We start from the raw sequence: 23,360 nt of genomic DNA, 5'->3' as shown, positions 1-23,360 counted from the left end.
ACTAATTTCAAAATATACACCCGTTTCAAACCAGAAATCAAAACATTTTGTTCCAAAAATGTGGAAATGAGATGTTTTATACTGTATTTGCAAAACATTTCTCCAAATTTTCCATTTTTTTTAAAGTGAACAATTTGTCAAAATCAGCATGTTCCCACGGGAAGTTTCGGTTTTGATAAATTGGCATTTTCCAAGAACAAAATTGTATCAACAAATTCCCAAACCAGCTCTTCTCCTAAGTCACTTAGGCTCTTTTGAAAATTTTAAAATAAGTCTAAACACAGTGGAGCTGATTTGCCAATGCATTTATTCCCAATTTATACCAGTGTAACCCCACTGAAGTCACTGAATCTCAAAACGTATAAAGCTGGAGTAAGGCCAGAGTGGATCAGGTCTTTCACCTCCCATCACCATTTCCACCTATGCATTTTAATTTGTTTGTGGTTTACACTCATTTTGTTCAGGTGTGAATAACTCCACACAGGTGCCAGGCGGCAGAGCAGCAAGCACTGAGAGTAAAATCCTGGCTGCACTGAAGTCTATGGCAAAGCACCACCTCCATGATTTCATCCTGAACTCACCTGGGCTTTCACGACGGGCTTCCCGCTGATGAATCGGTGAATCACTTGCCTCTGCAGAGTCAGAAAATTATAGTGGGTGGTCTTGGTTCCATCTTCCTCTAGCACATACTGGAAGTTTGACAGCGCCATGGTGATCAAGTCGCTCTCGGTAACACTTAACACAGAGGCGTGCTTCACTTCTTCCGCTGAAACAGACCTGGAGAATAGGGCAGAACAACATGAGGGGTTGTCTTCTTTACTGACAAAGAAATCAGAGCTTGTTCCATCTTAGATGGGCCGTTTAGCCCATCGCTGGGCTTCCAACTCTTGGGAGTCTCGTGACATTAGGGGTTCCAGCTACTGGAGTCATGTGATCACAGGAGAAATGCAGCTTGCATTTAAAAAAGAAGTAAATTTGCCACCATTGTAACTACCAAGAAAAGCTTGAAATCTTGACCCTGGGAGGCAAATAAAAACACCTACACCTTTATTATTTTTGATCCTTTGGTCCAAGTAGTTAGCTAGCAGTTAGGGGCTTGTGGGATTGTTTCCATTAGGAGGAGAAATGGATGACGGGTCAGGTATTTCTTTGGTGAAACCCTGTTTATTTACAGAATGCACATGAAGTCCTGGTTCCTGAACACAGTAGAAACACACAAGCAGGAGGCAGGTCTTTGGCTCACCATTTCCAAGTCTGGAAGAACTCTGTCTCTGGGCCGTGCTCACCACTGCTTCTCTCATTTTCTGCTGGCTTTTTCCTCCCATCTTTCTGCTTCTCACACATACACACAGTTTGCCAAACAATCCACTAGCTCTTTACATTTGCAGTTAATTTCAGGGAAATCACATGGCTTACTTTCTGATTGGCCTTACCATGTGGCCTAGTGCCCTGGGCAGTGGCTTCTACTGTTTCCATCTATCATTATATACAGGGGTAGTTAATCACTCCTTTCAGTTAGCCAGAAATAAAGGTGCTTTGCAAACTCATCAGCTTTAAGGAAGTCTGTGAGTAACTGTAGATCAAAGACCCACTTGATGGCACCTTTGAGCATAACAATATTTTTAAAAGTATTCATCATCTGGACCCATGGGAAAGAAGCCCCTGAGGAATTCCACCATGATTTCAAGTATCAGGGGGTAGCCTTGTTGTTTTTGTGGATTCAGACTAACATGAAGTCCGGTGGCACCTTAAAGACTAACAGATTTATTTGAGCATAAGCTTTCTGAAGAAGTGCAGTTTTTACCCACAAGTTTATGCCCAAATAAATCTGTTAGCCTTTAAGGTGCCACCAGACTCCTTGTTGTCACCATGATTTCAACAATTTCCCTCCCATCATCAGCCTCAGCCTGGACCAATCCACACAAGCGGTCCATTTCCTGGACACTACTGTGCTAATAAGCGATGGTCACATAAACACCACCCTATACCGGAAACCTACTGACCACTATACTTACCTACATGCCTCCAGCTTTCATCCAGGACACACCACACAGTCCATTGTCTACAGCCAAGCTCTAAGATACAACCACATTTGCTCCAACCCCTCAGACGGAGACAAACACCTACAAGATCTCTATCAAGCATTCTTAAAACTACAGTACCCACCTGCTGAAGTGAAAAAACAGATTGACAGAGCCAGAAGAGTACCTAGAAGTCACCTACTACAGGACAGGCCCAACAAAGGAAATAACAGAACACCACTAGCCGTCACCTACAGCTCCCAACTAAAACCTCTCCAGCTCATCATCAAAGATCTACAACCTATCCTGAAAGATGATCCCTCACTCTCTCAGATCTTGGGAGACAGACCAGTCCTCGCTTACAGACAGCTCCCCAACCTGAAGCAAATACCAGCAACCACACACCACAGAACAAAAACACTAACCCAGGAACCCATCCTTGCAACAAAGCCCGATGCCAACTCTGTTCACATATCTATTCAAGTGACCTCATCATAGGACCTAATCACATCAGCCACGCCATCAGGGGTTCATTCACCTGCACATCTACCAATGTGATATATGCCATCGTGTGGCGGCAATGCCCCTCTGCCATGTATATTGGCTAAACTGGACAGTCTCTATGCAAAAGAATAAATGGACACAAATCTGACATCAGGAATGATAATATTCAAAAACCAGTAGGAGAACACTTCAACCTCTCTGGTCACTCGGTAACAGACTTAAAGGTAGCAATTTTGCAACAGAAAAGCTTCAAAAACAGACTCCAATGAGAAACTGCTGAACTTGAATTAATATGCAAACTAGATACCATTAACTTAGGCTTGAATAGAGACTGGGAATGGCTGAGCCATTACACAAATTGAATCTATTTCCTTATGTTAAGTATCCTTACACCTTCTTGTCAATTGCCTGAAATGAGCCATCCTGATTATCACTACAAAAGTTTTTTTTCTCCTGCTGATAATAGCTCATCTTAATTAATTAGCCTCTTAGAATTGGTAGGGCAACTTCCACCTTTTCCTGTTCTCTGTATGTATATATATCTTCTTACTATATGTTCCATTCTATGCATCTGATGAAGTGGGCTGTAGCCCATGAAAGCTTATGCTCTAATAAATTTGTTAGTCTCTAAGGTGCCACAAGTACTCCTGTTTTTTTGCGGATACAGACTAACATGGCTGCTACTCTGAAACTTAAAAAATCTTGTGACTTTTGAGGAATCTTGTGATTTCTGGGGGGCAGACTCATATTCTTTTTCATTCTTGGCAGAGCTGCTGACAGTGAGCGAAACACTATGCTCAGTCACATCAGCATAACAGTGCCACAGAAGTCAGTGGAGGAAGAGCCTAAAGCTGCTCTCAACGATGCGCTGCTAGGTTGAAGTTTCACATGCAGAAGCAGTGCTGGCTGGCTGTGTCACTTGCTGAATGAAAGAAGCCCTTGGTCCTCTCTAAAAATCTGAACACATTGAAAATTATGGGTACTAAAGGACTCTTTAATCTAGCGGTGAACAAAAACCAATGGCTGGAAGCTGAAGCCTGATAAATTCAAACTGGAAATATGGCATCAAATGTTGACAGTGAAGGTGATTAGCCCTTGGAGCAAACTGCCAAGGGAAGTGGTGGATTCTCCATCCCTTGATGGCTTCCAATCCAGATTGGATGCCTTTTTGGAAGATATTTTAGCCAAACACAAGTTATTGGGCTTAGAACTTGGGTAACCGGGTGACACTAATGGCCTGGATGGAGCTCAGACTGGATGATCTAAGAGTCCCTTCTGTCTTTAAATGAATATGAATCATTGTGATGTTTACCCTGACAGCACAACACCCCATCAGCTTGGCCAGCCCCACCGCTGGGCTCCAAATCATGCAGCTGGCTTAAGATTTAAAGAATATTATGTTCTGAGTCCTTTCTATTCACTTTCTGTAGTTGGTAGGCTTGGGGACCATGTTTCTAGTCTTTTCCCCACTGCCACCAAGGCCAGAAACTGACAGAACTGATAGGAAAGCTGTAGAACAGTGAGAGTTGGCAACACAGCAACAGGAAATCAGAACGGGCTGGGTCCCTATCCACTGAGAGGAGACAACAAGGGAAAATCAAGGAAAGACTCTGCAATCTCAAGCACTGAGTACCTTTGCTGTGTGAGCTAAAGGACCAAAGGTCAAAGATCAGCTTTACAAAGGTCTTTGGGTACCTACAGATGCAGATAATAAGTAATAACTTCTAGGTCTTGCCTCTCAAAGAGCCAAGTATCATTATCCCCATTTTACAGATGAGAAAACTGAGACACAGTGAAAGCAAAATTGATTTGCCCAGCATCAGCTACCAAAGCCAGGATTAGCCAGTTCTTCTGCGTTTTCGTGTTGCACTCTGTCCACTAGCCTGTTCTACCTCCCATTTCAGCCATTGAAAACAATGAGAGTTTGGAGCCTAACCTGCCTTGGCAATTTAGAAAATCCCATGAGATGCCTCTTTGCATTTTCAGGTACCTAAACACCTTTGTAAATGTGGCCCTAAGAGTTTGAACCTGCCCCATTAACGCCAATGGGAGTTTTGCTTTTGAATTCAATAGGAACAGGATTAAGCTCTATACACAGTGGTTGCATCAGTTGAACTGAAATCAAGTGCTTCTTGGCCTTTTGGCTAAGATCAAGTGCACCAGTTGAGCTGAAATCAGTTTAAAATCCATGTATTTGCACTGGTGCAAACCCTTGTGTGGATGCTCTTATATCCGTTTGCAGCTGACTTGTATGGGTTCAGCTAGTCTCCTCTAGAGACAGATCTTCTACTAATGTAACTATTTTGGGGTATGTGTGATTTTTCTTTTTTTTTTTTTAGCTAAATAGTTACATTGGTTCGACCCCTAGCCAGGTGCAGTTGTACCGGTATAAAGATGCTTACACCACCATTTATTCCCCTAAATTTATGGGAAACTACACTGCTGTCAACATCTTCATACTGGTACAGCTGGGATCACGCTCTGGGTTATATGCCACTAAATGTCTGTGGCACTCCCAGGTTAGCTTTAAAAAGGCACCTCCCTGCTGAGATCATAAGCATCTTGCTGTGCTCCCCAGTCCTTCCTTATGGTAACATGAGAAGTTACCCTGGGCTAATTTGGAGTCATCCCTTGATTACCGTGGGGTCAAAACTGGATTCTGATCTCAGCTCCTCTGGGATCAATCCTGAGTCACCTCCTGACTGCAGTGGGATCAGGGTCGGATTCTAATCTCACCTACCCTAAGATAAGTCTGGGACCAGGGTGCTGAGTGCTGAAAACCATTAATAAAACCAACAACTGTAAATCCTGTATATGATAGAAACCACTTCAAGCCAGGGGTGCTGCCGCATCCCCAACACCCCTAGTTCCAGTGTCTAGGACACTAAAATAAATGAGGATCACTGAACTTCCTAAATTGCAGTGCAGTTGATCAGTCCTTCAGGCATTAGATATAATTCAAGCTTATTCAAAGTATCTCCCTGAACAAACTAAATCAACTTTACACCCCACCTGAGCAGACCAGGCCTTGAGATGGTCTCAACCTAACTACCGCATTGCACGAGGTCATAAGAGTCATGTTTTCTTCTTGGAGAAGTCTGGCCTGGCCCTCCTCGCGTATATGGCTGTACATCAGGAGTAAAACCATTGACATCAGTGGAGCTATGCCTGTTTTATACCATCTGAAGTGAGAGGAAACTCAGGATCTATGTTTTAAGCTGAATTGTTGATTTATGGGTAACTAAAGTTACCTAGTCAGAGTGGTTCACCTCTAGGGGCGAGGATTGAAAGATACCTTTGCTTTTCCTTAGTGAGTTGAGCAGCGGTGTCAATGCAGCTGTTCTGGAGCTGTATTAAGAACCTCGTAACAATGGAAGTTATGGATGGAGTGGTTGGCATGAAGTCCAGGATGGCAGTATCAGCGTTGATCTCCTTACACCACAGGTCTTTAGGGATATTGATTTCTGTAATAAAGCAGAGAATCTTTCACACAGCGTGTATGGAATCACAGGAACCAGGATATCAAATGACAAGGGTAGAACTAAGGGGGGGGGACATTTTCCACAAAATAATTCTCCACATTTTACACACCTTTTGTCAAAATTTCAAATGAAATCTAAATAAATAAAATTCAACCAAAAAACCCCCAGAAAGTGTTTTGTTTTAAAAAAAAAAAAGTTGTGAAAAACTTGCAAAACTTATTTTTTTCTAAGTCACCCCCAGTTCTCGCTAGCAATTTCCACATAATGCTCAGTTAGCCTACATAACAGAGTGATCTGATTATCATTGCCCTACTAATAAGCAGCTCCCTTCCTCGTCAACCCTGCAAAGATTTATGTCCATGTTGAGCTTTAGACATTGGGAGTAGCCCCAGCGAAGTCAGTGGAACGACTCAGAGTATGTTAAGGATGTTTGCAGGATAGGGGTTACTTTGGATACTTTGTGTATCAGGGAATACTCGGTAATTACTCTGGAGTGGACTTGTACTCAGCTTCACAACTGAATCGTTTGTTGCGTGATAGAAAAATACTTAGAAAGGAAAGTAAAACACCATGGAAGTCAAAATACCTGAGATTCTGGGAGTTGATCTTACATTGCTCCACACTTTCTGAATAGTCTGCATTGCTCTTTCAAAAGCAAAACGCTGATCATCTAAAGTTGGAAGGGAAGATGGCATTTATCAACAGATGTTTTCCAGGAAAGATACCCGTTTCCCTCTTGCAAAAATATTTCTTATAGAAAAAAGAACTAATTAAAATTTTAACATGCCTTGCAACATTAAAGAAGATTTACCTACATATGTGAAGTAAAATTTTGAAAAGCGTCTAAATTTCTTGGGAGCCTAAGACTGATTTTCAAGAGATTTAGGCACCGAGGGCTAGAGCCACAAAGGGAATTGGACACCTTATTGCCACTTTATGCACCTGAGGCCAAAATTTAGATATTTAAAATCACTCAGCTGCTACTTAACTCTGCAGTTGCTTAAATTCCCACTAGTAAAGTCTCTGTGGTTCCCAAATTTCTGCTAGGCAGCATGTACACAGCCATCAAATCATGATGCCACTTAAGCCCCAGCAGGATTCATGGGAGGTAACCACTCCACTCAGCACTGCGGAGGCCTCAGCTGGAGTACTATGTCCACTTCTGGGTGAAGAGGTGGACAAACTGGAGAGTGTCCAGAGGAGAGGAACAGAAATGATAAAAGGTTTAGAAAACCTGACCTATGAGAAAAGGTTAAAAAAACCTGGGCATGTTTAGACATGAGAAAAGAAGACTGAAGGGGGGGACCCAATAACAGTCTCCAGATATGTTAGGGGCTGTTATAAAGAGGACAGGGATCAAGTGTTCTCCGTGAAGACAGGACAAGAAGTAATGGGTTTAATCTGCAGCAAGGGAGATTTAGGTAACATATTAAGAAGGGTCATTAAGCTCTGGAATAAGCTTCTAAGGGAGGTTGTAAAATCCCCATTATTGGGTTTTTTTTTGTTTGTTTTTTGTTTTTTAAGAACATGCTGGACAAACACCTGTCGGGGTTAATATAGGTTTACTTGATCCTGGACTTGACGAGCTCTCAAGGTCCCTTCCAGCCCTACATTTCTATCATTCTATGAACTAGACATCACCCTTCCTATCTCATCTGCAGAAGCCTAACCTAGCAGGCATTCTCAGAAGCCAGCTTACAAGTCAGGTTACGTTAGGAGTCTATGTTAGGAGCACTTTGCCTGTCTGGCTATACCAGTATCCTGTTCCAGGAAAGCGCTCCTAGTGTGGACGCAGTGTACAGTGGCAAAACTGCACTTTTGCCAGTATAGCTTATTCCCACCTCCCCGAGCAAAATAAGCTGTCCCAACAAAAACACAGTTCAGCTGGTCTAACTATGGATGTAAGCAGGGTCTGAATGAATGCATCTCTGAACTCTGGGATTGGTCCTGCTTTGAGCAGGGGGTTGGACTAGATGACCTCCTGAGGTCCCTTCCAACCCTGATATTCTATGATTCTATGATAATGCTTCCCTGACAGCTAGCTGGGAGGGGGAGAGAGACTCTAGGGGTGGTTATGTAAATACAGTTTGCTCCTGCTTTGTTTAGGTATGCTTAGATATTCAGCAGATGGAGTGGTGTTTTGCTCATTGTAATCAACTTGGCTGGTGTGGAGTCACAGATCACATTAGTACTGAATGCAGGGGTAGTGAAATGCTGTTATCAATGTTGTGATTATTGTGAGAATACAGGGAAGTAGGACTGTGCTTAACCTGTTCCAAATGCGGGGGTCACCCATAGTGGAGAGGACCTTGTTGAGCCAGGGGCTTGACTGGCAAATCCCTGGGAAAATAAGAGGCGGTGGGACAGGTGTGCTGGTCAGGAGTCTGCACAAACTCCCTCCACCCCCCCGCCCCCGTTCTCTCTAGACTGACTTAACCTGTTCTTCCCTGCTGTTCAAAGAATATAGCTAACTAGGCTTCATTAGGAGCCCCTTTTGTTATTTTAAGTGCTCAATCAGAACAGAGACCAGTTGTGGAACTGTGTTTCTGCCCTGCCTGCTAAGAGCTAAAATCACTGAGAGCTGAAATCACTTGAGTTGGGGCAATGTTTCTGTCCAGCCTGCAAAAGAGCTGAAAACAACTGAGAGACTGATGTGCAGAGGTCACAGCAGAGAGGCAGAAGGTGACTGACAGTTAGCTGGTGAGTGAGCAGCCAGCAAGGCAGTGGTGGAGAGGCGTGGTGAGTGGCCAGCAGGGCAGTGGCAAAGAGGCATGACAAGCAGCCAGCAGAATGGCTGGTGGAGGGGCACGGTGAGCAGGTGGCTGGTGAATGGCCAGCAGAGCGAAGAAGCGAATAATGCCTCTTTACCCCCCCCACACAGGGTGGGAGGTGAACTCTGCAGATGCATCTCTGAACTCTGGGTCAGCACTGACCAAGGACAGCAACTGTGAGTGGAGTGCAGAGAAGGGTTGGGCATGTGAAAGGGACTTTTTTTGTGGCTGGACTTAAGAACCTGAGAGGAAAAGGACCTCAGTAGACCCAACCAACTTAGGGGTGGGTCTTTTACTCATGGTTTATGTTTATGAACCATGTTTGCGGTGTTTTCCCAAATTAATGCCGAGTTACTTCCCTCCTTTTAGTAAAAGTTTCTTTTCTACACTCGGACTCTATGCTTGTGAGTGGGGAAATACTGCCTCTCGGAGGCGCCCAGGTGTGGTGTGTAATTTTCCCAGGTTAGTGAATGGGGACTCTAGCCAGTTCTGTGTTGTATCAATGGAAAGGAACCCCTAGATATTGAACCCAGCCCTGGTTGCTGCTGGCTCCATCTGGCAGAAGGGTTACGTCTCTGTACTAGGAGCTTTTGCCATGAAGCTCTGTCAGTCACAAATTGCACCTCATCACACCCTGACCAACCTGGCTATGCTGTCAAATGTCTGTAGTGTGGACCTGGGCCTCAGTCTTATTGAAAGCCAATGTCTCTTAGGCTCCTCAGTCACTGAACCATTTTGATTAATTGCACTCATTGGCTTGTTTGACTGATGTTTACAATTTGCACACAATTGCAGATCTGCAGGTGTTCTTTGTCCACGGGCCTGATCCAAAGCCCACTGCAGTAAAAGGGAGTTTTTCCCTTAGTCTCTGCAGTATCTGGCTCAAGCCCCAGGCATGTCAGTATTATCCCCTGTATAGAGACCACATGTAGCTCAGCCATGAAGTTCTTTATTGCTACTCAGGAAATAGGGTCGTACTGACTCTTGGGAGCGCTAAGACTGCTGGGGGTTGTCCCCACAGTGCAAAGCTGCCCTAAAGCTGGTGGATCTGGCTGCAAGAAAATCCCTGAAGCACTGAGGGATCCACAGGTGAGTAGAGCCAGTGCCCATCTGGCTCTGATGGAGTGCACATCTGGTACCAGCTGGAGATCTGGCCCTATCGACTCCATTGGAGACTGAAGCAATTCACATCAGCTGGAGATCTGGCCCCACTGACTCCAATACCGCTGCATCAAGGTTAGATTTGGTACCATAATCCTAGAAGTATGACGTGTACCTGAGAGGTCGTCCCATTCCAAGAACTTTCTCACAGAAAGCCTTTCACTTTCATGGATATCGCCGTTTTGGAAAAAGTGGATCAGAGAGCGCTGCAGAGCGAGAATTTCGGGCAGGTGCTGCACATGTTGGATGTGCTGGTGCTGTAAGAGAAAAGTAGCCACCTCTTTATCGTGATGTCTGTGTTCAGTGGGAGAGGAAAGATGTTATGGGGAAGGGCGTTGTGTGGTTTTGATGTTCCTGAAAACATCATGGTTATGTGAGTGTCTGGCTGCTTTGCATCATTGGAGCAGTGCAAAGCAGCCAGCGGGGACCGGTCCATCTGGCCCTGAACCTCTGTGGACTTAATAGTAACCTATTTTATCCCTGCAGGTCTCTATTAGACCCTAGGAAAGCTATACAAAGGGCCTGCTAACCCAACTCCCTTGCATATCACACTGGCAATTGCTAGCACACCCGTTGTAAAGCAAACTCAAATTGTCCATAGGCATGTGTTGCAGTAAAATGAAGCTGCCTGACTGGAATGGAAGCAGTAGATCACACCTGCCTTGTTTCTTTGGGCCAGATTAAGAGGCGTAGCATAAACAATGATGTAAATTAACCCCCTTGTGAGGTTAGCTGTACTATTTTTTACATGTGTAGCAGGAAGCCTGGTAGAAGGGGAGGAGTTTAAAGTAGGCAAAAATTATGCTTTTTGTTTTAAAGTTAGCTAACACATATTAATTAATTAGTTTTTTTTCCTAGTCTGGGCAAAGAACTTTAGGATTATAGCGAGACACTGGGTTTTAGGTGAACTATGGTTTTCTTTATTCTAATAAAGTGTCTTGTTCAGTGTTTGAAGAAATCAGCCATTGTCACATGACTCCTTTACACATTGATCAGTGAGTGTGAGTTGACTTAGGAGAGTCCAAATGAGAGTAAGGGAGTAAATCTTACACATCACCTCAGAATCTGGCTTTATGGGCATAATTTAAACTTGTACATTTATGTTTAAATACAGACATGATGGGAAACCTAGTATAATTATCTCCTATCTTTAAATCAAGACTTCAGTCTCTTTCTAAAATATCCATTCTAGGTCACCCAGAAAACGCTGGGTGAGGGTCTCTGGTCTGGGTTACACAGGAAGCCAGACTATAGACAATTGTAACAGCCCCTTCTGGTCTCAAAATTGATAAATATTAGATTTTTCTTTAACCTGGAATATCGCTTCATTATGGAGGAACAATGAGTTCAGGGGGGCGAACGCCAGGGAGGGAGAAGAGCTGAAGGACAATGTTGGCACAAGAACAAATGGAGATAAACTTGTCAGGAATAAATGTAGTCTGGAAACCAGCAGAGGAGGGAATAGCCTCCCAGTGAGAAGGGGCCCAACACCCTAACTGTTTTTAAGATAGAGCTTAATAAGCTACGAAGGGGTTTCTATGATGAATAATAGCATGGGACTGGACACAATGACGCAGGAGCATATTTTTAACAGTGAGAAAATTAACCACTGGAACAATTTACCATGGGTCATGGTGCATTCTTCAAAACTGACCATTTTAAAATCAAGACTGGATGTTCTTCTAAAAGCTCTGCTCTAGGAATTATTTTGGGGCAGTTCTCTGGCCTGTGTTATGTGGGAGGTCAGACTAGATGATGATAATGGTCCCTTCTGGCCTTGGAATCTATGAGCTCCCTTCTAGCCCTAATGTTCCTATTACTCTAAGGCTCTGTCTACACTAGAGACCTTACAGTGGCACAGCTGTACTGAAGTAAGTTAAGCTGACCTAAGGCCCTGTGTAGACAGTGCTACGAAATGGAAGAATTCTTCCACCAACCTAGCTACTGCGTTTTGTGGAGATGGATGAGCTACGCTAGTGGGAGAGTCCCTCCCACTGGCATAGGTATCATCTATACTGAAGTGCTACAGCGGCGCAGCTCTGCCTCTCTAGCAATTTAAGCGTATTCAAGCCCACAGAAACAGAGGTCAGACAAGATCAGACTGAGAGGGAGAGACTGCCACAAGGAGGGAGCAGCTGAAAGCTCAGTGGCTGACTCTGGCAGAAACTTGGGAAGAGGTCAGGTGCAGGCTCTAAGATTGCTCTTGGTGCTGGGTGCAACAAAAGCTGTTTCCTGCTAGTTGATTCCCCCTGTGTTCAGAGACACAAGACTTTGTACATTCCTTGTAAATAAACAAAACTATAGTTAAGAAAATACCAGGCTCCATCAATTTCTACTTCCAACCAGAACATCCACAAGGCCCCAAACTTTGACTGGCCTACTGGGCTGAAAAGGGGTTACAATGTATTCACATCTGCGTGTGTGTGTGTGTGTGTGCTGTTTGTTTGTGTGTACACATTAGTTCAAATCATCCCAGAGCACCTTGGACAGTAGTTCCAGGAGCACAGGGAACTGGTCTGCTCCATTTTCTTGTTGCACCAGATGGGTCAGTCGTTGGAGTGTCATCCTCTGTTCAAATCTCCACATGCAGGGCATGTTGATCAGCCCAAAGCTCAGCAGGTGGCTGAAAGGCGGGGACTGGCCATAGGCTACTTTCAGGAGAACATTTGAACTGTGAGCTCCCTCCTCTACGATCTGCTGCTTTGCAGAAGCAAGTTTCTGCTCCAGCACCTGTGGAAGTGAGATGTCAGTTAGCAATCGAGTCTTGTTATAAAGGGGCCTGGCTCTTCTAGTTGGTCTGAGAGGCAGCCTGGGCTGGCGCAGGTTTAAGGCACCAGACTAGAGATCTGGGTCAGTTCTTGGCTCTGCCGCCGACTCCGTGCGATCTCAGAGAAGCTATTTCGTGACTGTGTGTCTCCATTTCTCATCTGTAAAAAGGGGACAATAACCCTGCCCTTGTCTATTTACACTGTGAGCATAGATGGCCCTAGACCAAATGGGGCCTTAGGTGAGGAGCATCTTTGGTACCTCTCTCCCTGCAATTTGTTAAACATTTGAATATCTTCTGTATTGCATTTGTAGCACGATTTGCATGCATGATTTATCCCTCTCATATGAGATGATAAATTTGCTAACAAAAACAGCATCCTAAGCCTGGCGCTCACCCATGACCGGCAGCCCAGGTGGTTGTTGCCTGGGTTGCCAGCCTCTATATTTGGCCCTGACTATGAGCTCTTTGGGCCAGGGACTGTCTTTCACTGTGTGTCTGCACAGCAACCAGAATGACCGGTCTTTGACCTTGGTTACTGAGTGTCTGTGCAATGCCCGGCACAACAAGGTTCTGTGGGTCTGCGTTAGCAGCACCCAGCACAACTGGGTTCTGAGGGTATCTGTGTGCAGCGCCCGGCACCATGGGGCCCTGCACGTGTCTGTGTAGTGCCCGGCACAATGGGGCTGCGTTTGCGTGTGTGCGTCTGTCTGTGCAGTGCTTGGCACAATGGGACTGCATTTCTAGGTTGTGTGTGCGTGCAGCACCTGACACAATGGGGCCCTGATTTCAGTTAAGGGCAATAGGCCCTAATGGAAAAATAAAATAAATAAATAAATGCCAACAGAACTCTTGGAAATGCAGAGTGGCAGGCCGTTTAATACCAGGTTCATAGACACTCAAACACACAGGGTTTTCCTCTCTAGTATGCTGAACACAATGGACAAGTTTCTGCATTGGAAAAATTAGCCAGGCTTAATATAGTCTATGTTGTTCTATTCAGGTTCTTATAACGTGCCCATCACTGTGGCATCTGAGAACCAAGAGGCAAAACAATGGCATTTTAGAAACGTTGTGTGTGACTTCTGGTTTCAGATAGTGGCATGGAAGCCTCAGGTGGGCTTTTCCTGGCTTAATCTCTTATCCTGAGTAAACAATTGGTTATATTTGTGATATTTACCATGTATAGAAAACTGGTTCTCACATACCTGGAAGAATGACTGAGTTACGGCTTTGAAGCAGCTTTCCCACTGTACTCTGTCTGCTTTTTCATGCATAACTTTAATGGTCATGTTTGTGTCTGTAAGAAATATACACTTACACATCAGCTGTAACATCATTTAACATAAAATAACGAGCAGATCTAAAGTACAGCAGTTGCAGTAAATATTGTTACTCATAATAGTGAAATGAATTACAATGTTACCAGAGAACTGGATTCCTGAGTCATAAGATATAGGAGCACCTTCAAATGTTAGCCAGTTAAAAATCAGTTTATTAATAGGTTCATAGGTTATAAGGCTGGGAGAGAGCGTTATGATAATCTTGTCTGACCTTCTGCATAACACTGGCCATAGAACCTCACCCAGTGATTTCTACACCATGCCCATCACCTCTGTCTGAGCTATAGCAGATCTTTTAGAAAGAGATATCATATCTTAATGTCAAGACTCCAAGTGCTGGGGAATCCATCTCATCCCTACATGAGCTGTCCCGATGGTACATTCTCCTCTCTCAAACATTTTGAACCTAATTTTAGTCTGAATTTGTCTCACTTCAGTTTCCAGGTATTTGATCTTGTTTATTTTTCCAGATTAAAGAGTCATCTACTTTTAGAAATCTCCTTCCCTGTGAAGGCACTTTTAGACCAGGCTCATGTCACCTCATAACTTTCTCTTGGATAAACTAAATAGATTGAACTTCTTCAGTCTCTCACTATGAGGCAGGTTTTCCAGACCTCAGATTGTTCGTATAGCTCTTCTCAGAATCCTTAACCAATTTGCAAGATCCTGTTTGAGGTGTGGACATCAGAACTGGAGACAGTCTCCAGCAACTGTCTCACCAGTGCTGTGTACAGAGGTAATGCCATCTCCCTTCTGCTACTTTTATATATCCAGTGGTTGCATTAATTCCCTTAGCAGCAGCACTGCACTGGGAGCTCATGTTCAGTTGGTTTCCACCATGACCCTATGTTCTTTTCAAAGTCATAGAACCATAGAAGATTAGGGTTGGAAGAGACCTCAGGAGGTTATCTAGTCCAACCCCCTGCTCAAAGCAGGACCAACCCCAACTAAATCATCCCAGCCAGGGCTTTGTCAAGCCTGACCTTAAAAACCTCCAAGGATGGAGATTCCACCACCTCCCTAGGTAACCCATTCCAGTGCTTCACCACCCTCCTAGTGAAATAGTGTTTCCTAATGTCCAACCTAGACCTCCCCCTCTGCAATTTGAGACCATCACTCCTTGTTCTGTCATTTGCCACCACTGAGAACAGCCGAGCTCCATCCTCTTTGGAACCCCCTTCAGGTAGTTGAAGACTGCTCTCAAATCCCCCCTCACTCTTCTCTTTTGCAGACTAAATAAGCCAAGTTCCCTCAGCCTCTCCTCGTAAGTCCTGTGCGCCAGCTCCCTGATCATTTTTGTTGCCCTCAACTTGACTCTTTCCAGTGTGTCCACCTCCTTTCTGCAGTGGGGTGCCCGCAATATTCCTGATGTGGCCTCACCAGTGCCAAACAGAAGGGAATAATCACTTCCCTCAGTCTGCTGGCAATGCTTCTACTAATGCCCCTCAATATGCCATTAGTCTTCTTGGCAACAAGGGCACACTGTTGACTCATATCCAGCTTCTCGTCCACTGTAATCCCCAGGTCCTTTTCTGCAGAACTGCTGCTTAGCCAGTCGGTCCCCAGCCTGTAGCGGTGCATGGGTTTCTTCCATCCTAAGTGCAGGACTCTGCACTTGTCCTTTTGAACCTCATCAGATTTCTTTTGAACCAATCCTCCAGTTTTCCAGGGTACAGACCACCACCTGGTAAGTCTGACCTAGGCTCTTTGTTCCTAGATGTGTAACCCTGCATTTAGCTGTGTTAAAATGCCCCTTGCTCAAATTCACTGTACATTTTGTCATAACTTCAGCAGCAGCAACAAAAAACAAACCCAACAACAACAAAAAAACAGCCCCTAAAACGAGGCGTTTCTTTACCTGCTGTGCTGTCGAGGATGCATCTGAGGAATAGGTGGACTGTCATCGTTGCATCGTCTATGATTCCACTTAGTGACTCTGCTAGGAACTGGATGTCTTTTTCAAGGTGGTCCAAAAAGAACTTTTCTGAGTCCTGGGGCTTCACTTTCATTAGCTCCAAAATGGACTAGAAGGCAAAGTATTTCCATAGCTTAGCTCTGAGGAAGCATTTCCCCTCTTAATTGTACAGACACCTCCACAAAGGCAATGTATAACTCAGTCAAAGTTACCATTACAAATTAAAGCCTGTTAGTGGTACATACAATGCTGATCGGTTACGAAGACAGACAGAAGTGTTACTGGGGGCATTTGTTTTCCCACCTGTCTATCGGTAAATGTCCCCAGTAGCATTGAAGAATGGAGCAGTGCTCTGGCGATGCAGACTGAGGCTGCAGGCAGATCCCTCTCGGTCTCTTTGTTCCGTGAGGACGGACTCCCCAGCACGTAGCCTCTCTCTGTTTTATCCTTCGTGCTGTATTAAAAAACCACAACTCATTTGACAGTCAGAGATCAGACTTTTCTCCCAAAATCTTGTATTTTTTCAAAAAAAGAAAAGGAGGACTTGTGGCACCTTAGAGACTAACCAATTTATTAGAGCATAAGCTTTCGTGAGCTGTAGCTCACGAAAGCTTATGCTCTAATAAATTGGTTAGTCTCTAAGGTGCCACAAGTCCTCCTTTTCTTTTTGCGAATACAGACTAACACGGCTGTTACTCTGAAACCTGTCATTATGCAAGGCACTGCATTTAGCCGTATGGAGTGGAAATCTATCAACTGCATGAAAAAACTTGTACAGATACAGACAGACATCATCTTCCAAAGAGGAAGTGAGCTGTAGCTCATGAAAGCTTATGCTCTAATAAATTGGTTAGTCTCTAAGGTGCCACAAGTCCTCCTTTTCTTTTTGCGAATACAGACTAACACGGCTGTTACTCTGAAACCTGTATTTTTTCAGTGTTTCACCCTAACCAGTTCACAACTGTAGTGACCAGTGGGTCAGACTGGGGTGGGGGGAAAGCATTGGAATTTTGAACTTTCAATGAAATTTCCCCTATAGTTCACCCCAGTAAACAATACCCAGACAGCAATATGGGTTTAAGTTGACACAGTCCCATTCATTCCTTTTAGGTTACATGCAATGATTTTAAACTTACATATCTACTTCCTCAAATCCCTCCACAGGTTTGTGATCAGTCCCACCGATCTCGGAGCCACACAGACACTTGATAATAACATAGGGCCGTCCGCACTGTTGTCACAGGAATAATGTCAGCATTAGTCACTTTATAAAGAACCAGCAATGCAACAGTTGTACGGTGATTTGCTCAGCTGCTAGCCAGACAGCACCACTCTCTGCAGCTGAGCAAAAAACAGACGTTGCACAAACCACTGGAGGCAGAAATGTTCGGAAGAGTGAACAGGAAAGACAGTGAGTGTGCAATATACTGGTCTTGTGTGTAGGATCATGTTTCTCAGACTAGCCTAGTGGAGTTAGGGCTTGTCTACACAGCCCCTCAGTGCACGGGAGGTTGGGGTGTGAATGTACACGCACCAACTGTCTGCATGGCACCTGCTCCCACACGCTAAAAGTGCTGTTGAATCAGCAGGATGTCCAAGCGTGATACAGAACTTCTAGTGCACAAGAGGCAGCAGCGTCCACACGGTGACAGTGTGCAGGACTGTGTGCTGTACAGTCAAACCCTGGCTTGCTGCGCACAAAATGGCCATGTAGACAAGCCCCCAGGCTTCCCAAACACACTGAAATTTGGGGTGGGGGGTGCCTAGCTCCCTTTGTGTGTATAAAGCTGTGGTTTCACCAAATGTACGCTGAATGAGCATGACTGCTAGTGGCAAGGCAAAACCAGCTCGGTCAGTGTTTAAAACCATGTTGCTAGATGGGAGGAGGAGGATTAGGTGCAGGGAACTAAGGCCTGCAGTCGGGAAGGCCCAGATCCACCAAGACACTTCATGGCTAAGTCCCAATTTCAGGCATCACGGCGAGCCACAAAACTCCTGCTCTGCTATCACCTAACCCTGTAGATATCTTCACTCACTGAGCGCCTCTGTGTTCAGGATACAAGTTCCCTCAGTGCTGAAGTTTCTAACCCTGGGCACGTGCACTGCTGCCCCGCGCTAGCTGTCCAAATACTGATCTCTTGCTTCAGCCCCAGAGCGACCCACGAACTGGGGGAAGACAGGAAAAGGAGCTGGTTCAAAACCTAGCCAGAGGAGAAGGTTCCTTCACACCTTTCAGCCTAGTGGTTAGAGCACTCAGCCCCGGTGTGAAAAGCCCAGGTTTAATTGTCTCCTTGGCCCAAAGGATTTGACCTGGGGGCTCCTACTTCTCAGGAGGGTGCCCTAGTCACTGAGCTATGGGATAATCTGATGGGGCTCCCTCAATCTCTCCTGGTGACGCTGTTCAGCTGTGGCTAAGCAATGAGTCACTGGAACAAGGGGACTGGACCCTGGGATCTCCCACCTCTCTAATCACTGGACTGCAAACTCCTTCTCACCACCACCTCCTCCTCTATTTGTTTTGTGTGGAGTGACACAGGCTTCATACACGTACAGCTTTGGATATGATGAAACTCTAGTGTCACAGGGGACTAGCTTGGATGCACAGTAGTGAAAATCTCAATCTTTGTGTGGACCCAGAAACGACTTAGGCACCTAAGCCCCCTGACTCTAGGGGAGGGGTTCCCTAGCACTAGGCAGAGCTAGGCTGGTGCCTCCCTGCAGCCTGGACCAGGCACCTACCTCTGTGAGGGGGGAAGGGCTTAGCACCTACTCCACTGATCAGCATCTCCCCTTGGCTGGCTTAGGCAGCTCCTTGCCTAGCATGCTAGCTTGGTGTGTCACATTCCCATGTCTGTTTCTGTCCATGCATTGTATAGGGAGTGAGGCGCTTAACTCGGGCTCCTATGGATCTCACTTCTGCAACCAAAAGTTAGGTGTTGCGACGTGCAATGTCACAACGCCTAACTCCTTTGTGAATCTGGGCCTAAGGCATTTTCAGGGCAAAAGCAACTAACTTTACAAATACCACATGTTTTGCTCTTATAGGCCATGCCATGGAACTCTTTATCTTCAGTAACTGTCTATACAGACACATCTACACATGCAACCCACACTTACCAGTGTGGTGCCCTGACCAGCTCTAGGGATGGACAGACCGTACATAGAGGTTGATGAGCATTCTACAGCCTGGGCTAAGAAAGGTGGGTCTTTTGGCTCAGGCAGGAAAGAACTGTGCTTTTAGCTCTGGAGGAGGCAGGTTCAGCTCCCATGCAGGGGCTCTACCATTCTTGTGGAAGTGTGGGGGGGGTGCCACAGGAAGGGGCTACATGCAGATACGGGTTTGGATATGAAATTCTTGTATCACAGGAGACTAGCTTGGATGCACAGCAGTGAAATTCTCAAGCCCAGACACTACATCAGCCCTAACGTGAAAGTTTAGGTGCAATTTAAGTGCATATTTCTATGTAGGGAGATCAGGCTTGGAGTCAGCTTTGGCCTCCGGATCCTTGTCTCAGTGGCAAGTAGTCCTGTCCTGAGAAATCCTACATGTACATTCCAGAAACAGAGACGCAGCAAGAGACTGAAGATACATCTGCAACAAACAATAGCTACGAAGAGACACTTACGTCTTCAATGCGCCAGTGCTGCCCACATTGGCATCCTGTGTGTGAGAGGGAATCAGACCAATCAGCTACTGGTACAGTCACAAAAACAACACTAATGATAACGCACCAGAACCTCAGCTGGGGTGGATCAGCACAGCCCCAGCGACTCCGATGGAGTGACAACCGATCCTCCCCAGTTGTGGATCTGGTCCCATGGAATTGGAGCTACAGCTCATTTACATCAGCTGGGGACCTGGTCCCAAACTTCCTGGTTCTGTAAAAAATGACTTTGTGAAACAACATTCTAAACCAGATTTTTGGTCAGTCTGAAAAATGGTCAGTGCAGGACCAGACTGGAGGGACATAGCTGGTTTTAACGAGCCATTACCCAACCCTTGTGCCAAGACTGACAGACCCTGCCCCAACCTTGCTCTAATTTAAGACCAGTTCCTACAGCCTCACAGCACTTTTCTGTCAAGCAAGACTCAGCTGTGTTGCAGCATTGCCCTGTTTTGCAGTGGCTTGGAAATGAGGTGGCATAGGAACATCTCCATATGTAGACACCATTAGGGTTAAGCCAAATGGCTGCCTCTTAGAAAACATACCTTGTATTACAATAATGAGGCATTTAAAAGCAGCCAGGGAAAATATTGATATTAAGTTTTTCTGAGACTTACTCCACAGTTTTTCTCCAGGATTGTGTTTCCAATTCGTCATATCAAAGAGAAGGTCGCCCGGCATGGTCGGAAGGTAGGTCCCCTGGTAAACAAACCACAGTTGGACACCTTTACTACAGCACTGGGACAGAGCAGAAGAAAGAGGTCATGGAGCAGGTCCTCAAGGAATCAATTCTGAAGCACTTAGAGGAGAGGAAAGTGATCAGGAACAGTCAGCATGGATTCACCAAGGACAAGTCATGCCTGACTAATCTAATTGCCTTCTATGACGAGATAACTGGCTCTGTGGATGAAGGGAAAGCAGTGGACGTGTTGTTCCTTCACTTTAGCAAAGCTTTTGACACGGTCTCCCACAGTATTCTTGCCAGCAAGTTAAAGAAGTATGGGCTGGATGAATGGACTATAAGGTGGATAGAAAGCTGGGTAGATTGTCGGGCTCAACGGGTAGTAATCAATGGCTCCATGTCTAGTTGGCAGCCGGTATCAAGTGGAGTGCGCCAGGGGTCGGTCCTGGGGCCGGTTTTGTTCAATGTCTTCATAAATGATCTGGAGGATGGTGTGGATTGCACCCTCAGCAAGTTTGCAGATGACACTAAACTGGGAGGAGTGGTAGATATGCTGGAGGGTAGGGATAGGATACAGAGGGACCTAGATAAATTGGAGGATTGGGCCAAAAGAAATCTGATGAGGTTCAACAAGGACAAGTGCAGAGTCCTGCACTTAGGACGGAAGAACCCAATGCAGAGCTACAGACTAGGGACCGAATGGCTCGGCAGCAGTTCTGCAGAGAAGGACCTAGGGGTTACAGTGGACGAGAAGTTGGATATGAGTCAGCAGTGTGCCCTTGTTGCCAAGAAGGCCAATGGCATTTTGGGATGTATAAGTAGGGGCATTGCCAGCAGATCGAGGGAGTGATCGTTCCCCTCTATTCGACATTGGTGAGGCCTCATCTGGAGTACTGTGTCCAGTTTTGGGCCCCACACTACAAGAAGGATGTGGAAAAATTGGATAGAGTCCAGCAGAGGGCAACAAAAATGATTAGGGGACTGGAACACATGACTTATGAGGAGAGGCTGAGGGAACTGGGGATGTTTAGTCTGTGGAAGAGAAGAATGAGGGGGGATTTGATAGCTGCTTTCAACTACCGGAAAGGGGGTTCCAAAGAGGATGGCTCTAGACTGTTCTTAGTGGTAGCAGATGACAGAACAAGGAGTAAAGGTCTCAAGTTGCAGTGGGGGAAATTTAGGTTGGATATTAGGAAAAACTTTTTCACTCGGAGGGTGGTGAAACACTGGAATGCGTTACCTAGGGAGGTGGTGGAATCTCCTTCCCTAGAAGTTTTTAAGGTCAGGCTTGACAAAGCCCTGGCTGGGATGATTTAGTCGGGGATCGGTCCTGCTTTGAGCAGGGGGTTGGACTAGATGACCTCCTGAGGTCCCTTCCAGCCCTGATATTCTATGATTCTATGAAGGGCTTGTGGATAGAGCGTTGGATGGGGATTCGGGGGATATAGGTTTGGTTCTTGGCACTGCCCAAATGCACAGTGGCTAAGATCAGAACCTCATTGTATCGCACAGACATGAAGTGACTAAGACTGGGGTTCTGTTTGGGGAAGGCGCTGCACAGGTGCCCAGTGACTAAGATCAGAACTCATTGACCAAGCGCTGCACAGACATACAGCAACCAAGATTGGGACTCTGTTGTGCCAGGTGCCCACAGACACATAATGAGACAATCCCTGTCCCAATGAGCTTACAATATAAATAGACAAGAGGTGAGAGGGGAAACTAAGGATAAGAAAGGTGCAGTGACTTGCCCAAGTCACCCAGGGAGTCTGTGGCAGAGCTGGGAACAGAAACCAGGAAACCTGAGTCTTAGTCCAGTGCCCAATCCCCTCGATGACACCGCCCCTCTGAATGAGTAATAAAATACCGGTACGGAATCATAAAGCAAAATGGTCCTGTCAAAGTGCTCAGCCTCCAAAGCAGGCTGCTGGCTAGGCCACATCAATTCTCACAAGGGGTGTGTCTTATTTCCCTTTGAGAGACAAGCTGGGTGGCATAACATCTCTTATTGGACCAACTTCTCTTGGGGAGAGACATGATTTTGACTTGTCTTGTTCACCAACGGAAGTTGGTCCAATGCAAGATATTACTCCACCGACCTTGTACAACTTACTTACCTTTGATATGCGACACCCCTCTATGGCACTTTGTCAATAAAAGAAGCTGTTTGTGCTACATCAACCTAGCTTCTTGCCATATTCTCCCTTTTCGTCCCAAGTGCAGATTTTCATTCCTGTGTGCTATGTGGCTTTCTCAGCCTGAATAAAGACAGTATTCGTCCCCTGGGAATCTGGTGCCAGAACTTGGAAAGCTGATTAGATGAGCTCAAAGGGAAAGAGTCATCGATGCTAAGACCAGGAGGGACCTTTCTGATCACCCAGCCCGCCCTCCTGCATAGCACAGGCCAGAGAATCTCATGCAGCGATTCTTGCATCTAGCCCAGTGACCTGTGCAAATTGTGATTTCCCATTTGATTTCAACAAGAAAATCTAATTTTATCAGGTGACAATAATATAATGTTTCATTGCAAACAGACACACACAGATGGTCAGGCCTGCAGGCAGCTAATCCAGGGCGCCAAACGGGTAACTGTTTAAGATTCTCTGGCTTGGGTTATAAGGAGGTCAGACTAGATGGTTATAATGGTCTCTTCTGGCTTGAAATTCGATGAATACTATTTCCCTGGAGCCCCCAGAACCTCAGGCAGGTGCTGACATGCACATATCCCCAGCATTCGTCATTGTAGAGGCGGGGAAATGCAAATAGTGACTTTGGCGGGGGCTTGGAACAGAAAAGCCAGTCTCTGGTTAGTGACTGAGTTAAGAGAAAGGGATGAGACTCAAAAGCAAAGTATGGTGCAGGTGAGATGGCCATGATTTCAGATGATTTCAAACATATCTGTATTTCTAGGGACTGATCGTAAGTTCCTCCTACACCCAAAAGCTGCTGTAACTGACACTGCAGACTGACGTAGCCCCCAGCCGGTGCTAGGTTTAGGGCTGGTGGTGTCAAGAGGATAAGGTGCCACAGAGCTGCCGAAGCAGAGGAA

At 45.5% G+C, this 23,360-nt stretch overlaps 1 protein-coding gene across 1 annotated transcript in view; it reads right to left on the bottom strand.

The window, feature by feature from the left end:
• Window positions 1-23,360, bottom strand: part of LOC140913638 (E3 ubiquitin-protein ligase rnf213-alpha) — a 175,178-nt gene that overhangs the window by 12,634 nt on the left and 139,184 nt on the right. The window contains exons 54-64 of the mRNA XM_073350368.2: window positions 20,247-20,328; window positions 19,591-19,625; window positions 17,101-17,195; window positions 16,268-16,418; window positions 15,908-16,073; window positions 13,915-14,006; window positions 12,421-12,669; window positions 10,055-10,196; window positions 6,594-6,677; window positions 5,821-5,989; window positions 582-777 (exon numbers count right to left, since the gene is read on the bottom strand). Coding sequence (XP_073206469.2) covers window positions 582-777; window positions 5,821-5,989; window positions 6,594-6,677; window positions 10,055-10,196; window positions 12,421-12,669; window positions 13,915-14,006; window positions 15,908-16,073; window positions 16,268-16,418; window positions 17,101-17,195; window positions 19,591-19,625; window positions 20,247-20,328 — 1,461 coding nt within the window. The remainder of the gene's footprint in view (window positions 1-581; window positions 778-5,820; window positions 5,990-6,593; window positions 6,678-10,054; window positions 10,197-12,420; window positions 12,670-13,914; window positions 14,007-15,907; window positions 16,074-16,267; window positions 16,419-17,100; window positions 17,196-19,590; window positions 19,626-20,246; window positions 20,329-23,360) is intronic.

The sequence above is a fragment of the Lepidochelys kempii genome, chromosome 6, assembly GCF_965140285.1.
Source record: "Lepidochelys kempii isolate rLepKem1 chromosome 6, rLepKem1.hap1, whole genome shotgun sequence".
NCBI lineage: Eukaryota > Metazoa > Chordata > Testudines > Cheloniidae > Lepidochelys > Lepidochelys kempii.
The sequence above is the reverse complement of the archived record's forward strand: the minus strand, read 5'-3'. Positions and strand labels throughout refer to the sequence as shown.